Source organism: Felis catus, chromosome D4, assembly GCF_018350175.1.
Source record: "Felis catus isolate Fca126 chromosome D4, F.catus_Fca126_mat1.0, whole genome shotgun sequence".
In the NCBI taxonomy this organism is placed as follows: Eukaryota; Metazoa; Chordata; class Mammalia; order Carnivora; family Felidae; genus Felis; species Felis catus.
Window position 1 is genome coordinate 31,727,523 of NC_058380.1, and position 19,208 is coordinate 31,746,730.

The 19,208-nt window shown below is 37.9% G+C and overlaps 1 protein-coding gene and 1 non-coding gene across 4 annotated transcripts in view; one reads left to right on the top strand and one right to left on the bottom strand.

Moving 5' to 3' along the window:
* Nucleotides 1-4,501: 4,501 nt before the first annotated feature.
* KIAA2026 (uncharacterized protein KIAA2026 homolog) overlaps nucleotides 4,502-19,208 on the bottom strand; it is a 131,458-nt gene continuing 116,751 nt past the window's right edge. For all 3 annotated transcript variants that reach the window (XM_045043710.1, XM_045043709.1, XM_045043711.1), the window contains 2 exons: nucleotides 9,904-10,091; nucleotides 4,502-8,803 (listed from right to left, as the gene is read on the bottom strand). In XM_045043710.1, the coding sequence (XP_044899645.1) occupies nucleotides 5,172-8,803; nucleotides 9,904-10,091 (3,820 nt within the window). In that variant the 3' untranslated portion in view covers nucleotides 4,502-5,171. The remainder of the gene's footprint in view (nucleotides 8,804-9,903; nucleotides 10,092-19,208) is intronic.
* Nucleotides 12,250-12,388, top strand: LOC111557683. The gene has a single exon (XR_002737913.1). It is a non-coding gene; the product is annotated as a U4 spliceosomal RNA (small nuclear RNA).

The window sequence follows — 19,208 nt, forward strand, 5'->3', positions numbered from 1 at the left end:
AAGATTCCACCAAAAAAACTGCTAGAACTGATCCATGAATTCAGTAAAGTTGCAGGATATAAAATCAATGCACAGAAATCGGTTGCATTCCTATACACCAACAATGAAGCAAAAGAGAAATCAAGAAATTGATCTCATTTACAATTGCACCAAAAATCATAAAATACCTAGGAATAAATCTGACCAAAGAGGTGAAAAATCTATATATTGAAAACTATAGAAAGCTTATGAAAAAAATTGAAGAAGACACAAAAAAAATGGAAAAAGATTCCATGTTCCTGGTTAGGAAGAACAAATATTGTTAAGATGTCAATACTACCCAAAGCAATCTACATATTCAATGCAATCCCTACCAAAATAACACCAGCATTCTTCACAGAGCTAGAACAAATAATCTTAAAATTTGTATGGAACCAGAAAAGACCCTGAATAGCCAAAGCAATCTTGAAAAAGAAAACCAAAGCAGGAGGCAACATAAGCCTGGACTTCAAGCTGTATTACAAAGCTGTAATCATCAAGACAGTAGGATACTGGAACAAAAACACTCAGATCAATGGAACAGAATAGAGAACCCAGAAATGGACCCATAAACGTATGGCCAACTAATCTTTGACAAAGCAGGAAAGAATATCCATTGGAATAAAGATGGTCTCTTCAGCAAGTGGTGCTGGGAAAAATGGACAGCGACATGCAGAAGAATGAACCTGGACCACTTTCTTACACCGTACACAAAAATAAACTCAAAATGGGTGAAAGACCAAATGTAAGACAGGAAGCCATCAAAATCCTCCAGGAGAAAGCAGGCAAAAACCTCTTTGACCTTGGCCACAGCAACTTCTTACTCAACAACTTACTCTCCGGAGGCAAGGGAAACAAGTGCAAAAATGAACTACTGGGACGTCATCAAAATAAAAAGTTTCTGCACAGTGATCGAAACAATCAGCAAAACTAAAAGGCAACCAACAGAATGGGAGAAGATATTTGCAAATGACATATCAGATAAAGGGTTAGTATCCAAAATCTATAAAGAACTTATTAAACTCAACACCCAAAAAACAACCAATCCGGTGAAGAAATGGGCAAAAAACATGAATAGACACTTCTCCAAAGAAGACATCCAGATGGCCAACTGACACATGAAAAATGCTCCACATCACTCATCATCAGGGAAATACAAATCAAAACCACAGTGAGATACCATCTCACACCTGTCAGAATGGCTAACATTAACAACTCAGGCAACAACAGATGTTGGTGAGGATGCGGAGAAAGAGGATCTTTTGCATTGTTGGTGGGAATGCAAGCTGGTACAGCCACTCTGGAAAACAGTATGGAGATTCCTCAAAAAATTAAAAATAGAACCACCTTAGACCCAGCAATTGCACTACTAGGCATTTACCAATGGGATACAGGTATGTTTCGAAGGGGCACGTGCACCCCAATGTTTATAGCATGGCTATCAACAATAGCCAAAGTATGGAAAGAGCCCAAATGTCCATCAACAGATGGAGGAATAAAGAAGATGTGGTATATATATATATATATATATATATATATATATATATATATATATATACACACACAATGGAGTATTACTCAGCAATGAAAAAGAATGAAATCTTGCCATTTGCAATTATGTGAATGGAGCTAAAGGGTTACTATGCTAAGTGAAATTAGTCAGAGACAGACAAAAATCATATGACTTTACTCATATGAAGACTTTAAGAGACAAAACAGATGAACATAAGGGAAGGGAAGCAAAAATAATACAAAAACAGGGAGGGGGACAAAACACGAGACTCTTAAATATGGAAAACAAACAGAGGGTTACTGGAGGGGCATGGGAGGGGGGATGGGTAAATGGGTAAGGGGCATTAAGGAATCTACCCCTGAAATCATTGTTGCACTATATGCTAACTTGGATGTAAATTAAAAAAATAAACTAAATTAAATTGGAGGCTTGAAATGGAAGCAGGAATCTAAAGAGTCCCTTAGTATTTTATATATAATTTTGTTTTCACTATTCACAAAGGAGAATTGATTTTTTTTTTTTTTTTTGAGGAAAAACCATATAGGAAATGAGAGGAAAGAGCTAACATATCAGAAAGACATGTTATTTCCCCATGTTTTAGCTTAGCATTGAACATGATGCTGAATATATTCAAATGTCCTATTTCTATACTATGTGTGGAAACATACTGTTTTAGTACCATGAAGCTTTCAGGTAGCATTGTAGTGACTTTTCTTCCTTTACATGAATGCCTTTATAAACAGTGTTGAAGAATACTTAACAATAACACTGATTACAAAGAACTGAGGAATTTGACTTTGTACTCTTTGGTTGGCCAAGATCCCAGAAATCCACATGATCTACCAAGCTAGAAACAAAAGAAAAAGAATTTGGCTTTTGGTTATATTAAGAAGCTACCTACATTTCTCACTGATTTATTCAGCAAACATATTGAATGTCTACTGGGTGCGAGTTACTGAGGTGACAATGATGACTGACAAAGTCTCTCTTTAAAAAGGAAGACAGACATTCAATAATTGCATACAAATCTCATTACAGTAGTGTAGTACTATGCCCTTCTCAATCTATGAGTGACTACAATATCATGATGCTGGCTAGGATGAAATAAGGAGAGGGAGTTATGTAATATGTAATGGGAATACGTAATGAAACATGAAGTCAAAGAGAACTTCTATGAATGCCTTGAACTTTCTAGAAACTAAAAGAAAACTAGAGTGCAATAAGCAAGGGAATAGGTTGAAAAGAAGCTGGTGAGGTAAGCAGCAATAGATTGAGGCCCCTTTTAATCCCCAAGGGGATGGCAGGGTCGGGGACTGGGGCTTCACTCTAAAAGGTTCACCAGATCACACAGAGTTTCAAAGGTCATATTAGGATTTTGGATTTAGGAGTTAGAAAAGAATTGTGGTTAATAATTAGTTTAGGTCCTTCACTGGGATTAAAGTTGAGCCATAGGTAATTCAGTAAATTAGTTTCTAGAAATGGCTTGGAGAATTCTTTAAAGGGAAAAGATGAATAATTTCTGGTTGTTTTGCTTTAAAAGTTGAGTATGTAAGTACATTTATTTATTGAGCACACCTATGTACAATGCAATTGCATTCCCAAATATCACCCACATTCCCTTGAAATCCAAGGTCTTTCTAAACTGACAGGGAAAGAGGGGCAGTGACTACAGAGGAGAACATAGACATGATTGGCAAAGGCACTGTTTTAGAACATAAGTATAGATTTTTGAGAGCCTTTAGCAACTTTCCAGGAACATCCTCACACCCTTTCCACTTTGATAACTAATACATTTCAGTGTAGTTTCAAAGGAAGTCTTCAGGCCTACTCTTCCCCATCATTTTTAACCCTAGACTACAACTCCATGTGATGACGTTTAACGTCATTATAAACATAATCTGGATGAATATACAATCACTATCTTAGATAATGGATAAAGATCCAATAAATATAAAATCTTTTTTTGAATTTTTATGCTTTGCCTTCTTAAAAAGATATTTATTTATTTATGACTAAGCAATTATACATTTTTTTTGTGTATTCCTTATGCTGTGTCTTGTTTCCCAGACTTTTAAAAATTTTAATTCCAGTACAGTTAATATACAGTGTTATATTACTTTTGAGTGCACAGTATAGTGATTTAACAATTCTATACACTACTCAGTGTTCATTGTGATAATAAAATCTATCGTTTATTTAAAATGAGGCATATTCTGAAATACCACAAAGTCAAACCCTGAGAAGAAGCTGCCCCATAAAAATCACTTGTTTTACAATATAAGTGACTGCTGTGATTGAAAAAAGAACAGCAAACAAAAGCAAAGAATGCTTATAAATAATTGAAAGTGTTCAAATTCATTTGTTATTCTAAATTAAAAAAAGGAAAATTCTTATGTTTTATCATTTTGGAAAATCAGTCAACTATGAAATAATACCTCAATATAAAAAGACATATCAGGAGGGAAGCTATATATAGGGTACATAAGACCTCTCCATACTACCATCACAACTTCTTGTGAATCTAAATTTGAAAATAAAAAATTAACAAAGCATATCTGAGGTGCATAAACAGACCAAACACATTGGCCTGAAAGATTACTTAATCAATGGGGAATTTGGTGGTGAAATAAGACAAAAAACTTAAAACAATGAAATCCAAAGTGAAATTTTATAATAGAAGTAATGTACAATCATGGAAATTTAAAGCATCAGGTTCAACTAATGGCTCAGGTCTACCACCCACTTGCTGGATGACCTCAGACAACATCACTTAATCTTTCAAGACTACTGTGAAAAGTAAGTAAGATATATGAAGTAAAGTTTGTAAACTGTAAAACCTTGTACAAATGCTAGCCATTAATTCAAATTTCCCACCTTTAATTCCTTTTTGTAAAGGGCTGTCTTCATTTTATATAATGTATTCTTTCAATGGAACAAGAATGCAATTTAAAAAGTATTCAAACAAAGAAATACCGCAACTCAGTTTATTACATGCAGATTCTTCTGCATTGTTGCTAACAGTTCACTGGTCCAAAATTACTAAAATATTTAAAAAACTATACATTATGTAAACAAAACATAAATAAGACAGCATAGTTCTTTGTACATATAGTTTAGTACAGGTTGTAAGGGATTTAGGAATATGTACAATTTTACAACATGGACTGCATTTTCACAATGCATAAATATGTGTGTGTGTGTGTATACACACACACATACATATATTTATTTATATTTTTACAGAAAACAAAAAACAAGATTTCACTAATGACACAGAATACAATATTGTTGATACACACTGCCATAGTCCAAGTTCAAGAAGAAACATGTCAATTCAAGTGTGCAAAGAGCTAGCCTACTACGAACTAGTGAAACTTGACTTTGTCCAATCTATGCAATACAGACAGGTAGATTCTGTCTATTTTAAACAACTTTGGAAAACATACTCATACCAATGAGTTAAATGGAACAGATCGTTTTCTCCCAAAGGAAACAAAGCCTTGTTGCAAGCTAATGAAAAGATACATTAAAACACACAAAACTATGTATAGTATGTTTTCAACAGTATAATAAAGTTAAAATTTTTATGGGAGTCAAAACAATGCCCCATTATTTAAAAACTGGCTCATTTAGTCTAAATTCAGGATGCAGCTGTGTTGGGCTTCTCTAAGTCAGATGAGTGAAAAGCAGGGAAGACAGAGGCAGGATTTCGACTAGCAGATACAACAATTTGAGAGAGAGAGGAGGAGAGAGAAGAAACCTTAGATGCTGGAGGATTTATGGTATTCAAAATGGCTCCTTCTGGGCTAACCAACAATTTTTTGACTGATGTGTCCAGATGAAATACTGATGTGCTACTTGGCAGTGGAGGATTAGTAGAACAAATGGCAGAAACCAAAGATGTCTTAGCCAAAAGAGTAGCTGGAGGAGACTTAATTACTGAAGTCAATGACACTGTTGGTGCGGGAAGTGGAACAGACACTTTAGCAGTTGTGTTTATGATCTGTGATGTTGTATGTACTGTGGGTAGAGGACTGACATTCCCAAGAGAGTTTATAATTTTTGTAGAACTTCTTAGAGAATGCTTCACAGGTTGCCCACTTAAAGAATTATTTGATGCTAGTGTGATCTGGGCAGGGTTATCTACTGATATAGCCGGAAGGCCTTGGCCACTGTTAAGAACTAAGGGAGGTCCATATTTTGGATTAGTAGATATAAGGAGAACATGGCTACCAGCTCCAAGACCTTGTGGTGGGACAATAAACCGGGTTCCATTAATCATGATCTGAGTACCAGGTGCCAAAGGTGTACTGGTGTTGATGACTATTTTTTGCTGAATATAAGGTTCACTGAACTGACCCCCTATCACACTATTCACATTTGATGGTGCTGTAGCAGTGTGAATGGCAGAGCCACCAGGAGCAGAACTGTAACTTGAGGTTGATTTTACTAAAGCAGAGGACATTTGCTGGTTTGGCAGAGAAGCAAAATTGGAAATATTAATTACTTTACCTAGACTTTGTGAAAGGGATGGCAATTCAGTTTGAGGTTTATTTGTGTTTATATTTGTTGGCACTGTAGTTAAAATCCCTGGTGACTGAATCTGGACAGAAGTCCGAGACTGTCTTTTAGAAAGAGATATAGAACATGTGGCTCCTGGTACAGTTGCCACTTGTGGAACTGTGTTGATTATTTTAGGGGATACAGTCACAGGTGTAGGTAAGGCAATAGTAACAGGGATCTGCAAAGCTGATGTTAAACATTTAGGAGACACTGTTGGTTGTGTAGTTGAAATCAGAACAGATGATGCAAGATGTCCTGTTTTCACAGTTGATATAGCCACAGTGTTTCCGAGATTTGACGTGCAAAGTCTATTTGACAAAATAGGCATAATTCTTGAAGAGGTATCATTTCCACTGACTAAAACAGGAGGTCGTGTCCCAACGGAAGCAGAGGCTGAGGTCACTGAAAGAGAACCCAAAGACACGTTTGCTCCTGTTACTGAAAACATGTTTACTGCTCTTGTTGCAGAAACCATTGATTCATTAAGAGGAGTAATATTTTGACTCACAAAACTTGAGCTTACTGGAATTGAATTACTACTTGTTGACAATGGCAAAACATAGCCCTTGGTACTTTTTTCTTCTCCTTTTGGGGTTACATTTTGCAATATGTTAATTGATGGTATAGGTGGCACACTGCCTGAAGTGTTTACAATTGCTTGACCTATGTTTAGTCCAATTTTCACATCTTTTATCTGAGATACAGTTGGTGATGAATTTATTTTTATTGGTGCTCCCACTGTTGATGGAATTAGTACTATCTGGGGTTGTTCTGGAGTCTTAACATATGTTTTACTCAATGGGGGAGAAAGAGTTTGTTTTAGTGGTTCTGCCACAATAGTTGGAGTTGAAGTGCCACTGGGAATTGGAGCATTAATAAAAACTAATTTCTGGGCAGAAACACCTGTAGATGTTGGTGCAGGTGTCACATTAATTGCAGTTCCACTGCTAGAAGAAAGAACAGATGGAGCTGACACCAGCATAAGTTTGTGAACTGCAGTTGCACTGATCACATCACCATTTGTTGCTGCTGTTGCTTCTGATCTTGTAACAGGGAAACTTTTTGTGAAATAATCTCCCTGTTGTTTATTTGGAGTATGAATAACATTCGTACTGGTTTGTCCAAAATTTCCTGTTGAAATACTAATTACATTTACTGAATTATTTGCTGTTGATGATAGTAGAGTGCCAGAAGAAAGAGAGGACTTTAAGGGAGAAGGTGGCATATGTGAAGCTTTATCTATCATGTGGCCCAAATTACCACCGCAGGAAGACTGGCCTAATGTAAGCTTGAGATTCTTTCCCACTGATGGATTAAAGCCAGATGGAATGGAATCAGAAGTTGATGTTTGGCTAAAAGATGGGAGACTAGATGTAGTAGTCACTCCAACTGAGGGTGAAAAAACAGAGGAAGATGAAGTTGTTGATTTGGGTACCAGAAATGCCTGAAGCTGAGGAGCAAAAGTGAAAACTGAACTTGAAGATAAGCTATTGGGTGAATTTTGATCTGGACTGGTCTGTACTTTTACAACTCCAGTGTTCCCACCTCGTGTCCTAACAAGAATTGACTGTGAATCTCTTATACACACAGTTTTCAGTTCTTGCTTTACTTCAGAAGAATCAGGAGTTTGTTGTGCAAAAGAGTTGAGGGAACTACCAGGATTTGTAGATCCACTTAGTGTTGTTGCTGATAACAGAGGCTGAACTGTTGAGGAAATGGTGGATGAAACAATGGGCTGGGAAAATGTGGCTGCTGAAACTGCATTCTTGACTTTTCCTGACTCACTCTGGCTAGTCTTAACTGGTGGTGTTAATAAATTACTTATGGAGGTTACAGGTGACAAAGGTTGTGGCCTATCACTATTTGACAAAGGTGTAATTGTCCTATTGAAAAGTATATTAGGTAGCTGGGTAGAAACAGTTCCTGCTGAGCTGACAAGAACTGATGCTAAAGAAGAGTTTACATTTGTTGTCTGCAGGAAAGATGAACAAGGTTGTTCTGTACTTTTCTGTTGAAGTGGCGGTACTTCTTTTGCAACTGCTTTCCCTTCCTTGTGCTGAATCACAAAATTCTTAGGCAGAATGAGAACCTGTTGCATGATTTTTTCTCCTGTTTTAGAATCTAGCACAGGTTGCATCTGAATCTTTACAGAGCTGTTATGGAGATCTATGGGCAACCACTGGCCACAGGGCACTTTGTATACCATTTGTAAAGGACCTTTTGTATTGGTGTGGCAGGTCAATGCTGGCTTTATAGGACTTGCTTCTGGAGGAGATATAACTGGTTTTTCCAAAGCAGGAGCAGTTCTACCTGTGGAAGGGGGCAGTTGATTTGTTAAGGTCACTTTGTTCCCAATATTCTTTGCAAGCAAGGCCTGAATAGGTTTGGTCCCTTTCTGGAGAATAGATACTGGTGTTGAATCCACTGAGGCAAACGACTCTGGAAACAGTGGCTCTGTATGCTTGAATTCATTCAAATAGTCAATCTGCACCTCACCTTCTGCATTCTCAACTGTTGTCTCATTTGTGCTTAACTTTGCTTTCTTCCTTGGGGAAAGATCTTTTGTGCTATCATCCACATAATTTGTTTGTTTTGACTGTCGTTTAAGTGTTTTAGGCAGTATCTTTGCAATATCTTTAGAAGGCAATTCCTTTTTCAACAACTTGCTTCTGGCCATAGGAAAATCTATTTCAGACAGTTTCATGTCATCTGAAAATTATAAAAGCAAACACTGTGTTTAAATAAAACAGCAACTGAATAGCAATAAGACCAATTATAAAAAAGCAAGTCAATCTTTGAACTGGAATTTTATTAAGAAATCTACTACAGGGTGATTTCAAAGTCTCAGCACCCTGATTAGAAAATTAAGGTAAGGTGATCTTTGACATGGCAATCTTGATAGCACAACCCATTCCCAATTATGTATTAATGACAGAATTTTTTTTTGTTCAAACTCTGCTAAGTCTGCTGCAATACAAACACAAAGGAAAATTTACATCTCTTAAAGAGATACTCAGGCCAGCAATTAGAGCTCAGAATTTAGATCTGAAAAGGAATACAGTCTAGTTCTTTTCTTCTAGCTAAGGAAATCATGAAATCAAAGAGAGATAGTTCTCCATTCTAATTTTCAGAGACTCTAAAGGAGTTTCTGGGGTTAATTATTCCTACAGTAAAAAAATTATGTTCATATCAGTCAAACTGGGTTGATGAGAAGCTACTCTTTTTCAAGTCACCAAGGACATGAAAAACAAGTTTAAAAAATTACTAACCACAAATTTTCACACTAACCTATTATATAACTAAATAAAGTTATTTAATTAGATTTAAAGAATAATATAATCTGATAAACTGAAATGAATTATAGATAATCTAATCTAGCCCCCTTATGATGATATGTCCACTCTGGGGTCTCATTAGGCCATCAACCTTGGTCATTCCTCATAAAAAATCTTCCCAGATTAGGGACTTGTCAAATTCCATTTAAATCAAACATCAAAAACAGTGCTTCAAAAATAGTAATAATAAAAAGAAGATGATGAACTTATTTTAGAGGGATTGTATATTAAAGATGTGTGGTCTATAATGAGCAAAGACATGCCTACAGTTTGGAGGCGGGCACTGGCTCCAGAAACTCCTAGAAATGTAATGATTCCAAGGAACCTTTACAAGGACACAGGACACCTTCAAAACATGGCAGATTTTCCTAATTAATACACATCATTAACCAGATTAGCCTTTATCTCCACAAAAGATACTCAAACTTCTCTTTGTGGTTTTAGTGTTGATTTAAAGAAAGTTTTAATACTTACCTGAATCAAAGTTATCTTTCTCCAGGATATCCAAAGGTTCTGTCACCTCTACAGACTTACTAATTTCTACTTTAGGAGATTCTTTTCCAGGATCTCCTTCACCTTCTTCAGTAGTCCACAGTTCTCTAGTAAATTTATCATGATCAGGCTGTCTTCTGAAATCATCGTAGTCTTTCTTTAGGCGGCTCCTGAAATAAAATGCCCAACAAACAACACATACATCTTAAACTCTTGGAAGCTAAACTAACTTTTAGTAATTTAAACTTTATTTTGAAATATTTTCAATTAAGTCACTAAAAGCTATGTTTTAATCTCAAGTGTGTCTAAGATGCTTGGTTCAGTCTTACCAACAATTATCATTAAAGAAGAGAAAACCCAGGGGGTAGGCATAAGAAACCAGAAAGGATTATATTTATAACTTCAGAATACAGTGTTTGAATATACCACCAATTTGTCTTTTTAAATGCTATTAGACCTATTAAATGAGAGAAAGGTAAATTTTTTTTTTCTAGCTGCATGGACAAAAATAGATTTGAAATATTTTCATAATTACTGATTATAATATAGTAAAAAATGCCATTTAAAAAAGTTAATCAAATCCTAAACACTTTACCAGCAAATGAATGAAGTTGCAGGATACAAAATGAATACTGAGAAATTGATAGTATTTCTATATATTAATAACAAAATAGCATAAGGAGAAATTAAGAAAACAATTCCTTTTACAATTGCATCAAAAAGAATGAAATATCTAGGAATAGGCTTAACCAAAGAGGTGAAAGACATGTACTCTAAAAACTTTAAAACACTGATGAAAGAAATTGAAGATGACACAACTAAAAAAATATTCCATGCTCATGGATTGGGAGAATATTATTAAATGTTCATACTGCCCAAAGCAATCTACAGATTCCAAGACAATCACTATCAAAATACCAACAGCATTTTTCACAAAGCTAGGGGAAACAGTACTAAAATATGTACAGAACTACAAAGACCCCGAATTGCCAAAACAATCTTGAAAAACAAAAACAAAGCTATAGGAATCACAATTCCAGATTTCAAGATATACTACAAAGCTGAAGTAATCAAAACAGTATGGTAATGGGGCACAGGGGTGGCTCGGTGGGTTAAGCATCAAACTTTGGCTCAGGTCATGATCTCATAGATTGTGGGTTTGAGCCCCATGTCGGGCTCTGTGCTGACAGCTCAGAGCCTGGAGACTGCTTCGGATTCTTTATCTCCCTCTCTCTCTGCCCCTCCCTTGCTCGCACTCTGTCTTTCTCTCACAAATAAATAAACATTAGAAAAAAATAGTACGGTACTGACACAAAAACAGATACACACATCAAGGGAACAGAATAAAAATCCCAGATACAAACCTATACTTATATGGTCAACTAATTTATGACAAAAAAGGCAAGATATACAATGGGAAAAAGTCTCTTCAATAAATGGTGCTTGGAAGACTGAACAGTCACATGTAAAAGAATTAAACTGGGGGCGCCTGGGTGGATCAGTGGGTTAAGTATCCGACTTCGGCCTAGGTCATGATCTCGTGATTCGTGAGTTCGAGCCCCGTGTTGGGCTCTGGCAGCTTGGAGCCTGGAGCCTGCTTCAGATTCTGTGTCTTCCTCTCTCTCTGCCCCTCCCCTGCTCATGCTCTGTCTCTCAAAAATAAATAAATGTTAAAAAAAAATTTTTAAAGAATGAAGCTGAACCACTTTCTAATACATAACAATAAACCCAAAATAGATCAAGACCTAAACGTGAGATCTGAAACTATAAAAATCTTAGAAGAGGACACAGGCAGTAATTTCTCTAACATCAGCATGGCAACATTTTTCTAGATTTGTCTCCTAAAACAAGGGAAACAAAAGCAAAAATTAACTACTGGGACTAAACAAAAATAAAAAGCTTCACAGTGAAGGAAACAATCAATGAAACAAAAAGGCAACCTAATAAATGGAAAAAGATATTTGCAAATGATATATCCAATAAAGGGTTACTAACCAAAACATAAAAAAAAATTTCTACAACTCAAATACCAAAAAGCAAACAATCTGATTAAAAAATGGGCAGAGGACCTTAATTGACATTTCTCTAAAGAAGACCATATAGATGGCCGAGAGACATATGAAAAGATGCTCAACATCATCAGAGAAACACAAATCAAAACTACAATGAGGTATCACCTTACACCTGTAAGAATGGCTAAAATCAAAAAGTTAAGAAGTAACAAGAGTTGGTGAGAAAAAGGAACCTTTGTACACTGTTGGTGGGAATGTAAATTGGGGCAGATACTGTGGAAAACAGTATGAAGGTTTATCAAAATTTAAAGATAGAAGCTTTGCACAGTGGCAGTATCATAGCCAATGAGGTTTATCTGAGGCATGATTACTGCTAATTGAAAACTTTTCCCAATATCTTGCCAGGATGATTTAAAATATAGTCAGCATTGGCAATTTTTGAAAAAAAGAAATTAAAAATAGAAATAACATATGATCCAATAATTCCATTAGTGTGTGTTTGCCCAAAGAAAACAAAAACACTGTAAAGGAAATAAGCACCCCTGTGTTCACTGCAGCATTATTTACAATAGCCAAGCTTTGGAAGCAACCTAAATGTCCATCCATCGACAGACAAACAGATAAGGAAGACATGGTATATATTATGTGTACACACACACACACACACACACACACACACACAGGAACATTATGCAGCCATGAGAAAGGATGAGATCTTGCCATTTGCGATAACATGGATGAACCCAGAGGATATTCTGCCCAGTGAAATAAGTCAGAGAAAGAAAAATACCATAAGATTACACTCACATGTGAAATCTAAAAAACAAATGAAGGGACTTTTCAGAAGATGGCGGCGCAGGAGGACACTGGGCACACTGCGTCCTGATGATCACCTAGATTCCACCCATATCTGCCTAATTTACCCAGAACACTGCCAGAAGACTAGCAGAATGGACTCACCGGAGCCAAGCGTAGACGAGAGGCCCACAGAAGAGGGTAGGAAGGGCAGAGAGGCAGTGCGAGCTACACAGACTGGCGGGAGGGAGCCAGGGCGGTGGAGGGGCAGCCAGCACACCCGGCAAGGCAGAGCCCCAGAGTCTGGCTTGCAAAAGCGGAGGGGCCGGATGGAGTGTGTTCTGACAGCCAGTGGGACTTAACATCTGGAATTTTATAAGTCAACAGCTCTGCTTGGAGACGGGAGGGCTAAAGGACAACAAGAGGAAGAGTTGTTGAACCCCGGAGGACAGAGCTCAGCTTGGCGAGAAACAAAGGCGCTGGGAAGCGCCATCTCCCTCGCCCATCCCCCAGTCAAAATCCCAAAGGGAACCAGTTCCCGTCACACACTTGCTTGCACTGGGCAAACACCCAACGCTGTGCTTCTGCGGATCCATCCCTCCAATGGGTCTGCCTCCCTCCCGGTGCCACAGGACCCCTCCCAAAGCGGACCACTGAAGGCAAAGGGAGCTATGCCCACCCTTCCTGCCCCTGTGCACCTTGCGGATCCACCCCGGATAATAGGCCAGATCCCATAGAAGCAGCACCACAAGCCTGGCAGTGTGCAAGTAGCCCAGACAGGGGCCACACCACTCCACAGTGAGTCCTGCCCCTGGGAGAGAAGATAAGGTACACACCAGTCTGACTGTGGCCCCATCGGTGGGCTGGGGGCAGACATCAGGTCTGACTGCGCCCGCCCACCAACACAAGTTACTCCAGACAACACAGTGGAAGAGCCCTGCAGTTCCCCGCCACTCCAGGGACTATCCAAAATGACAAAACAGAAGAATTCCCCTCAAAAGAAACTCCAGGAAGTAGGACAGCTAACGAACTGATCAAAAATGATTTAAGCAATATAGCAGAAAATGAATTTAAAATAATAGTCATAAAATTAATTGCTGGGCTTGAAAAAAGTATAGAGGACAGCAGAGAATCTATTACTACGGAGATCAAGGGACTAAGAAACAGGAGGAGCTAAAAAATGCTCTAAATGAGCTGCAAAATAAAATGGGAGGCGACCACAGCTCGGATTGAAGAGGCAGAGGAGAGAAATAGGTGAATTAGAAGATAAAATTATGGAAAAAGATGAAGCTGAGAAAAAGAGAGATAAAAGATTCCAGGAGTATGAGGGGAGATTTAGAGAACTAAGTGACATAATTAAACGAAATAATATACGCATAATTGGGATTCCAGAGGAGGAAGAGGGAAATGTGCTGAAGGTGTACTTGAAGAAATCATAGGTGAGAACTTCCGTGAACTGGGGAAGGAAAAAGACATTGAAATCCAACAGGCACAGAGAACTCCCTTCAGACGTAACTTGAATCGATCTTCTGCATGACATATCACAGTGAAACTGGCAAAATACAAGGATAAAGAGAAAATTCTGAAAGCAGCTAGGGATAAACGTGCTCTAACATATAAAGGGAGACCGATAAGACTCATGACAGATCTGTCTACTGAAACTTGGCAGGTCAGAAAGGAATGGCAGGAAATCTTCAATGTGCTGAACAGAAAAAAAATGCAGCCGAGAATCCTTTACTCAGCAAGTCTGTCATTTAGAATAGAAGGAGAGATAACGGTCTTCCCCAAAACAAACAAAAACTGAAGGAATTCATCACCACTAAACCAGCCCTACAAGAGATCCTAAGGGGGATCCTGTGAGACAAAATACCAGAGACATTGCTACAAGCACAAAACCTACAGACATCACAATGACTCCAAACCCATATCTTTCTACAACACTGAAAGTAAATGGACTAAATACACCAACCAAAAGAAAAAGGTTATCAGAATGGATAAAAAAAACAAGGCCCGCCTATTTGCTGTCTACAAGAGACTCATTTTAGACCTAAGGACACATTCAGATTGAGAGTGAGGGGATGGAGGACTATCTATCATGCTACTGGAAGTCAAAAGAAAGCTGGAGTGGCCATACTTGTATCGGACAAACGAGACTTTAAATTAAAGGCTGTAACAAGAGATGAAGAACGTTATATAATAATTACAGGGTCTATCCATCAGGAAGAGCTAATAATTATAAATGTCTATGTGGTGAATATGGGAGCTCCCAAATATATAAAACAATTAATCACAAATATAAGCAACCTTATTGATAAGAATGTAGTAATTGCAGAGGACTTTAATACTCCAGTTACACAACATTGGACAGAACATCTAGAAACAGGATCAATAAAGAAACAAGGGCCCTGAATGATACATTGGATCAGATGGACTTGACAGATATATTTAGAACTCTGCATCCCAAAGCAACAGAATATACTTTCTTCTCGAGTGCACATGGAACATTCTCCAAGATAGATCACTTACTGGGTCACAAACAGCCCTTCATAAGTATCCAAGAATGGAGATCATACCATGCATACTTTCAGACCACAATGCGATGAAGCTTGAAATCAACCACAGGAAAAAGTCTGGAAAACCTCCAAAAGCATGCAGGTTAAAGAACACCCTACTAAAGAACGAATGGGTCAACCAGACAATTAGAGAAGAAATTAAAAAATATATGGAAACAAACGAAAATGAAAATACAACAATCCAAACGCTTTGGGATGCAGCGAAGGCAGTCCTGAGAGGAAAATACATTGCAATCCAGGCCCATCTAAAGAAACAAGAAAAATCCCAAATACAGAATCTAACAGCACACCTAAAGGAAATAGAAGCAGAACAGCAAAGACACTCCAAACCCGGCAGAAGAAGAGAAATAATAAATATCAGAGCAGAAATGAACAACATAGAATCTAAAAAAACTGTAGAGCAGGGGCGCCTGGGTGGCGCAGTCGGTTAAGCATCCGACTTCAGCCAGGTCACGATCTCGCGGTCCGTGAGTTCGAGCCCCGCGTTGGGCTCTGGGCTGATGGCTCAGAGCCTGGAGCCTGTTTCCGATTCTGTGTCTCCCTCTCTCTCTGCCCCTCCCCCGTTCATGCTCTGTCTCTCTCTGTCCCAAAAATAAATAAACGTTGAAAAAAAAAATTAAAAAAAAAACAAAAAAACAAACTGTAGAGCAGATCAATGAAACCAAGAGTTGGTTTTTTGAAAAAATAAACAAAACTGATAAACCTCTAGCCAGGCTTCTCAAAAAGAACAGGGAGATGACCCAAATAGATAAAATCATGAATGAAAATGGAATTATTACAACCAACCCCTCAGAAATACAAGCAATTATCAGGGAATACTATGAAAACTTATATGCCAACAAATTGGACAACCTGGAAGAAATGGACAAATTCCTAAACACCCACACCTTTCCAAAACTCAAACAGGAAGAAACAGAAAGCTTGAACAGACCCATAACCAGCGAAGAAATTCAATCAGTTATCAAAAATCTCCCCAACAAATAAGAGTCCAGGACCAGATGGCTTCCCTGGGGAATTCTACCAGACATTTAAAGCAGAGATAATACCTATCTTTCTCAAGCTGTTCCAAAAATAGAAAGGGAAGGAAAACTTCCAGACTCATTCTATAAAGCCAGCATTACTTTGATTCCTAAACAAGACAGAGACCCATTAAAAACAGAGAACCACAGGCCAATATCCCTGATGAATATGGATGCAAAAATTCTCAATAAGATACTAGCAAATTGAATTCAACAGCTTATAAAAAGAATTATTCACCATGATCAAGTGGGATTCATTCCTGGGCTGGTTCAACATTCACAAATCAATCAACGTGATACATCACATTAAGAAAAGAAAAGAAAAGAAAAGAAAAGAGAAGAGAAGAGAAGAGAAGAGAAGAAAAGAACCATATGATCCTGTCAATCGATACAGAAAAAGCATCTGACAAAATTCAGCATCTTTTGTTAATAAAAACCCTCGAGAAAGTCGGGGTAGAAGGAACATACTTAAACATCATAAAAGCCATTTATGAAAAGCCCACAGCTAATATCATCCTCAATGGGGAAAAACTGAGAACTTTTTCCCTCAGATCAGCAACACGACAGGGATGTCCACTCTCACCGCTGTTGTTTAACATAGTGTTGGAAGTGCTAGCATCAGCAATCAGACAACAAGAGGAAATCAAAGGCATCAAAATTGGCAAAGATGAAGTCAAGCTTTCACTTTTTGCAGATGACATGTATTATACATGGAAAATACGACAGACTCCACAAAAGGTCTGCTAGAACTGATACATGAATTCAGCAAAGTCGCAGGGTACAAAATCAATGTACAGAAATCAGTTGCATTCTTATACACTAATAATGAAGCAACAGAAAGACAAATAAAGAAACTGATCCCATTCACAATTGCACCAAGAAGTATAAAATACTTGGGAATAAACCTAACCAAAGATATAAAAGACCTGTATGCTGTAAACTATAGAAAGGTTATGAAGGAAATTGAAGAAGATATAAAGAAATGGAAAAACATTCCGTGCTCATGGACTGGAAGAATAAATATTATTAAAATGTCAATACTACCCAAAGCTATCTATACATGCAATGCAATCCCAATAAAATTGCACCAGTATTCTTCTTGAAGCTAGAACAAGCAATCCTAAAATTTGTATGGAACCATAGTAGTCCCCGATAGCCAAAATAATTTTGAAGAAGACCAAAGCAGGAGGCATCACAATCCCAGACTTTAGCCTCTACTACAAAGCTGTAATCATCAAGACAGCATGGTATTGGCACAAAAACAGATACATAGACCAATGGGATAGAATAGAAACCCCAGAACTAGACCCACAAGAGTATGGCCAACTAATCTTTGACACAGCAGGAAAGAACATCCAATGGAAAAAAGACAGTCTGTTTAACAAATGGTGCTGGGAGAACTGGACAGCAACATGCAGAAGGATGAAACTAGACCACTTTCTTACACCATTCACAAAAATAAACTCAAAATGGATAAAGGACCTGAATGTGACACAGGAAACCATCAAAACCTTAGAGGAGAAAGCAGGAAAAGACCTCTCTGACCTCAGCCGCAGCAATTTCTTACTTGACACATCCCAAAGGCAAGGGAATTAAAAGCAAAAATGAACTATTGGGACCTCATCAAGATAAAAAGCTTCTGCACAGCCAAGGAAACAATCAACAAAACTAAAAGGCAACTGACAGAATGGGAAAAGATATTTGCAAATGACATATCGGACAAAGGGCTAGTATCCAAAATCTATAAAGAGCTCACCAAACTCCACACCCGAAAAACACATAATCCAGTGAAGAAATGGGCAGAAAACATGAATAGACACTTGTCTAAAGAAGACATCCAGGTGGCCAAGAGGCACATAAAAAGATGCTCAACATCGCTCATCAGGGAAATAAATCAAAACCACACTCAGATATCACCTCACGCCAGTCAGAGTGGCCAAAATGAACAAATCAGGAGACTATAGATGCTGGAGAGGATGTGGAGAAACGGGAACCCTCTTGCACTGTTGGTGGGAATGCAAACTGGTGCAGCTGCTCTGGAGAACAGTGTGGAGGTTCCTCAAAAAATTAAAAATAGACCTACCCTACGACCCAGCAGTAGCACTGCTAGGAATTTACCCCAGGGATACAGGAGTACGGATGCATAGGGGCACTTGTACCCCAATGTTTAAACAATAGCCAAATTATGGAAAGAGCCTAAATGTTCATCAACTGATGAATGGATAAAGAAATTGTGGTGTATATACACAGTGGAGGACTACGTGGCAATGAGAAAGAATGAAATATGGCCCTTTGTAGCAACGTGGATGGAAGTGGAGAGTGTTATGATAAGTGAAATAAGCCATACAGAGAAAGACAGATTCCTTATGTTTCCACTCCTTGTGGATCCTGAGAAACTTAACAGAAGACCATGGGGGAGGGGAAGGAAAAAAAATGGTTAGAGAGGGAGGGAGGCAAAACATAAGAGACTCCTAAAAACTGAAAACAAACTGAGGGTTGATTGGGGATGGGAGGGAGGGGTAGGTGGGTGATGGGTATTGAGGAGGGCACCTGTTGGGATGAGCACTGGGTGTTGTATGGAAACCAATTTGACAAAAATTTCATATTAAAAAAAGTAAAATAAAATAACAAATGAATAAACAAAATAACAACAACAAAAAAAAGCCCTATAAATACAGAGAACAAACTCATGGTTGCTGGAGGGTAAGGGGTGTGGGGGATGGATAAAATGGGTGAAGGGAATTTGGGATACAAGTTTCTAGTTTTGGAATAAATAAGTCACAAGAGTAAAAGGCATACCATAAAGAATATAGTCAATGATATTGTAGTAGTGTTGTACGGTGACAGATAGTAGCTACACTTTTGGTGAGCATACCCACTATGTATAA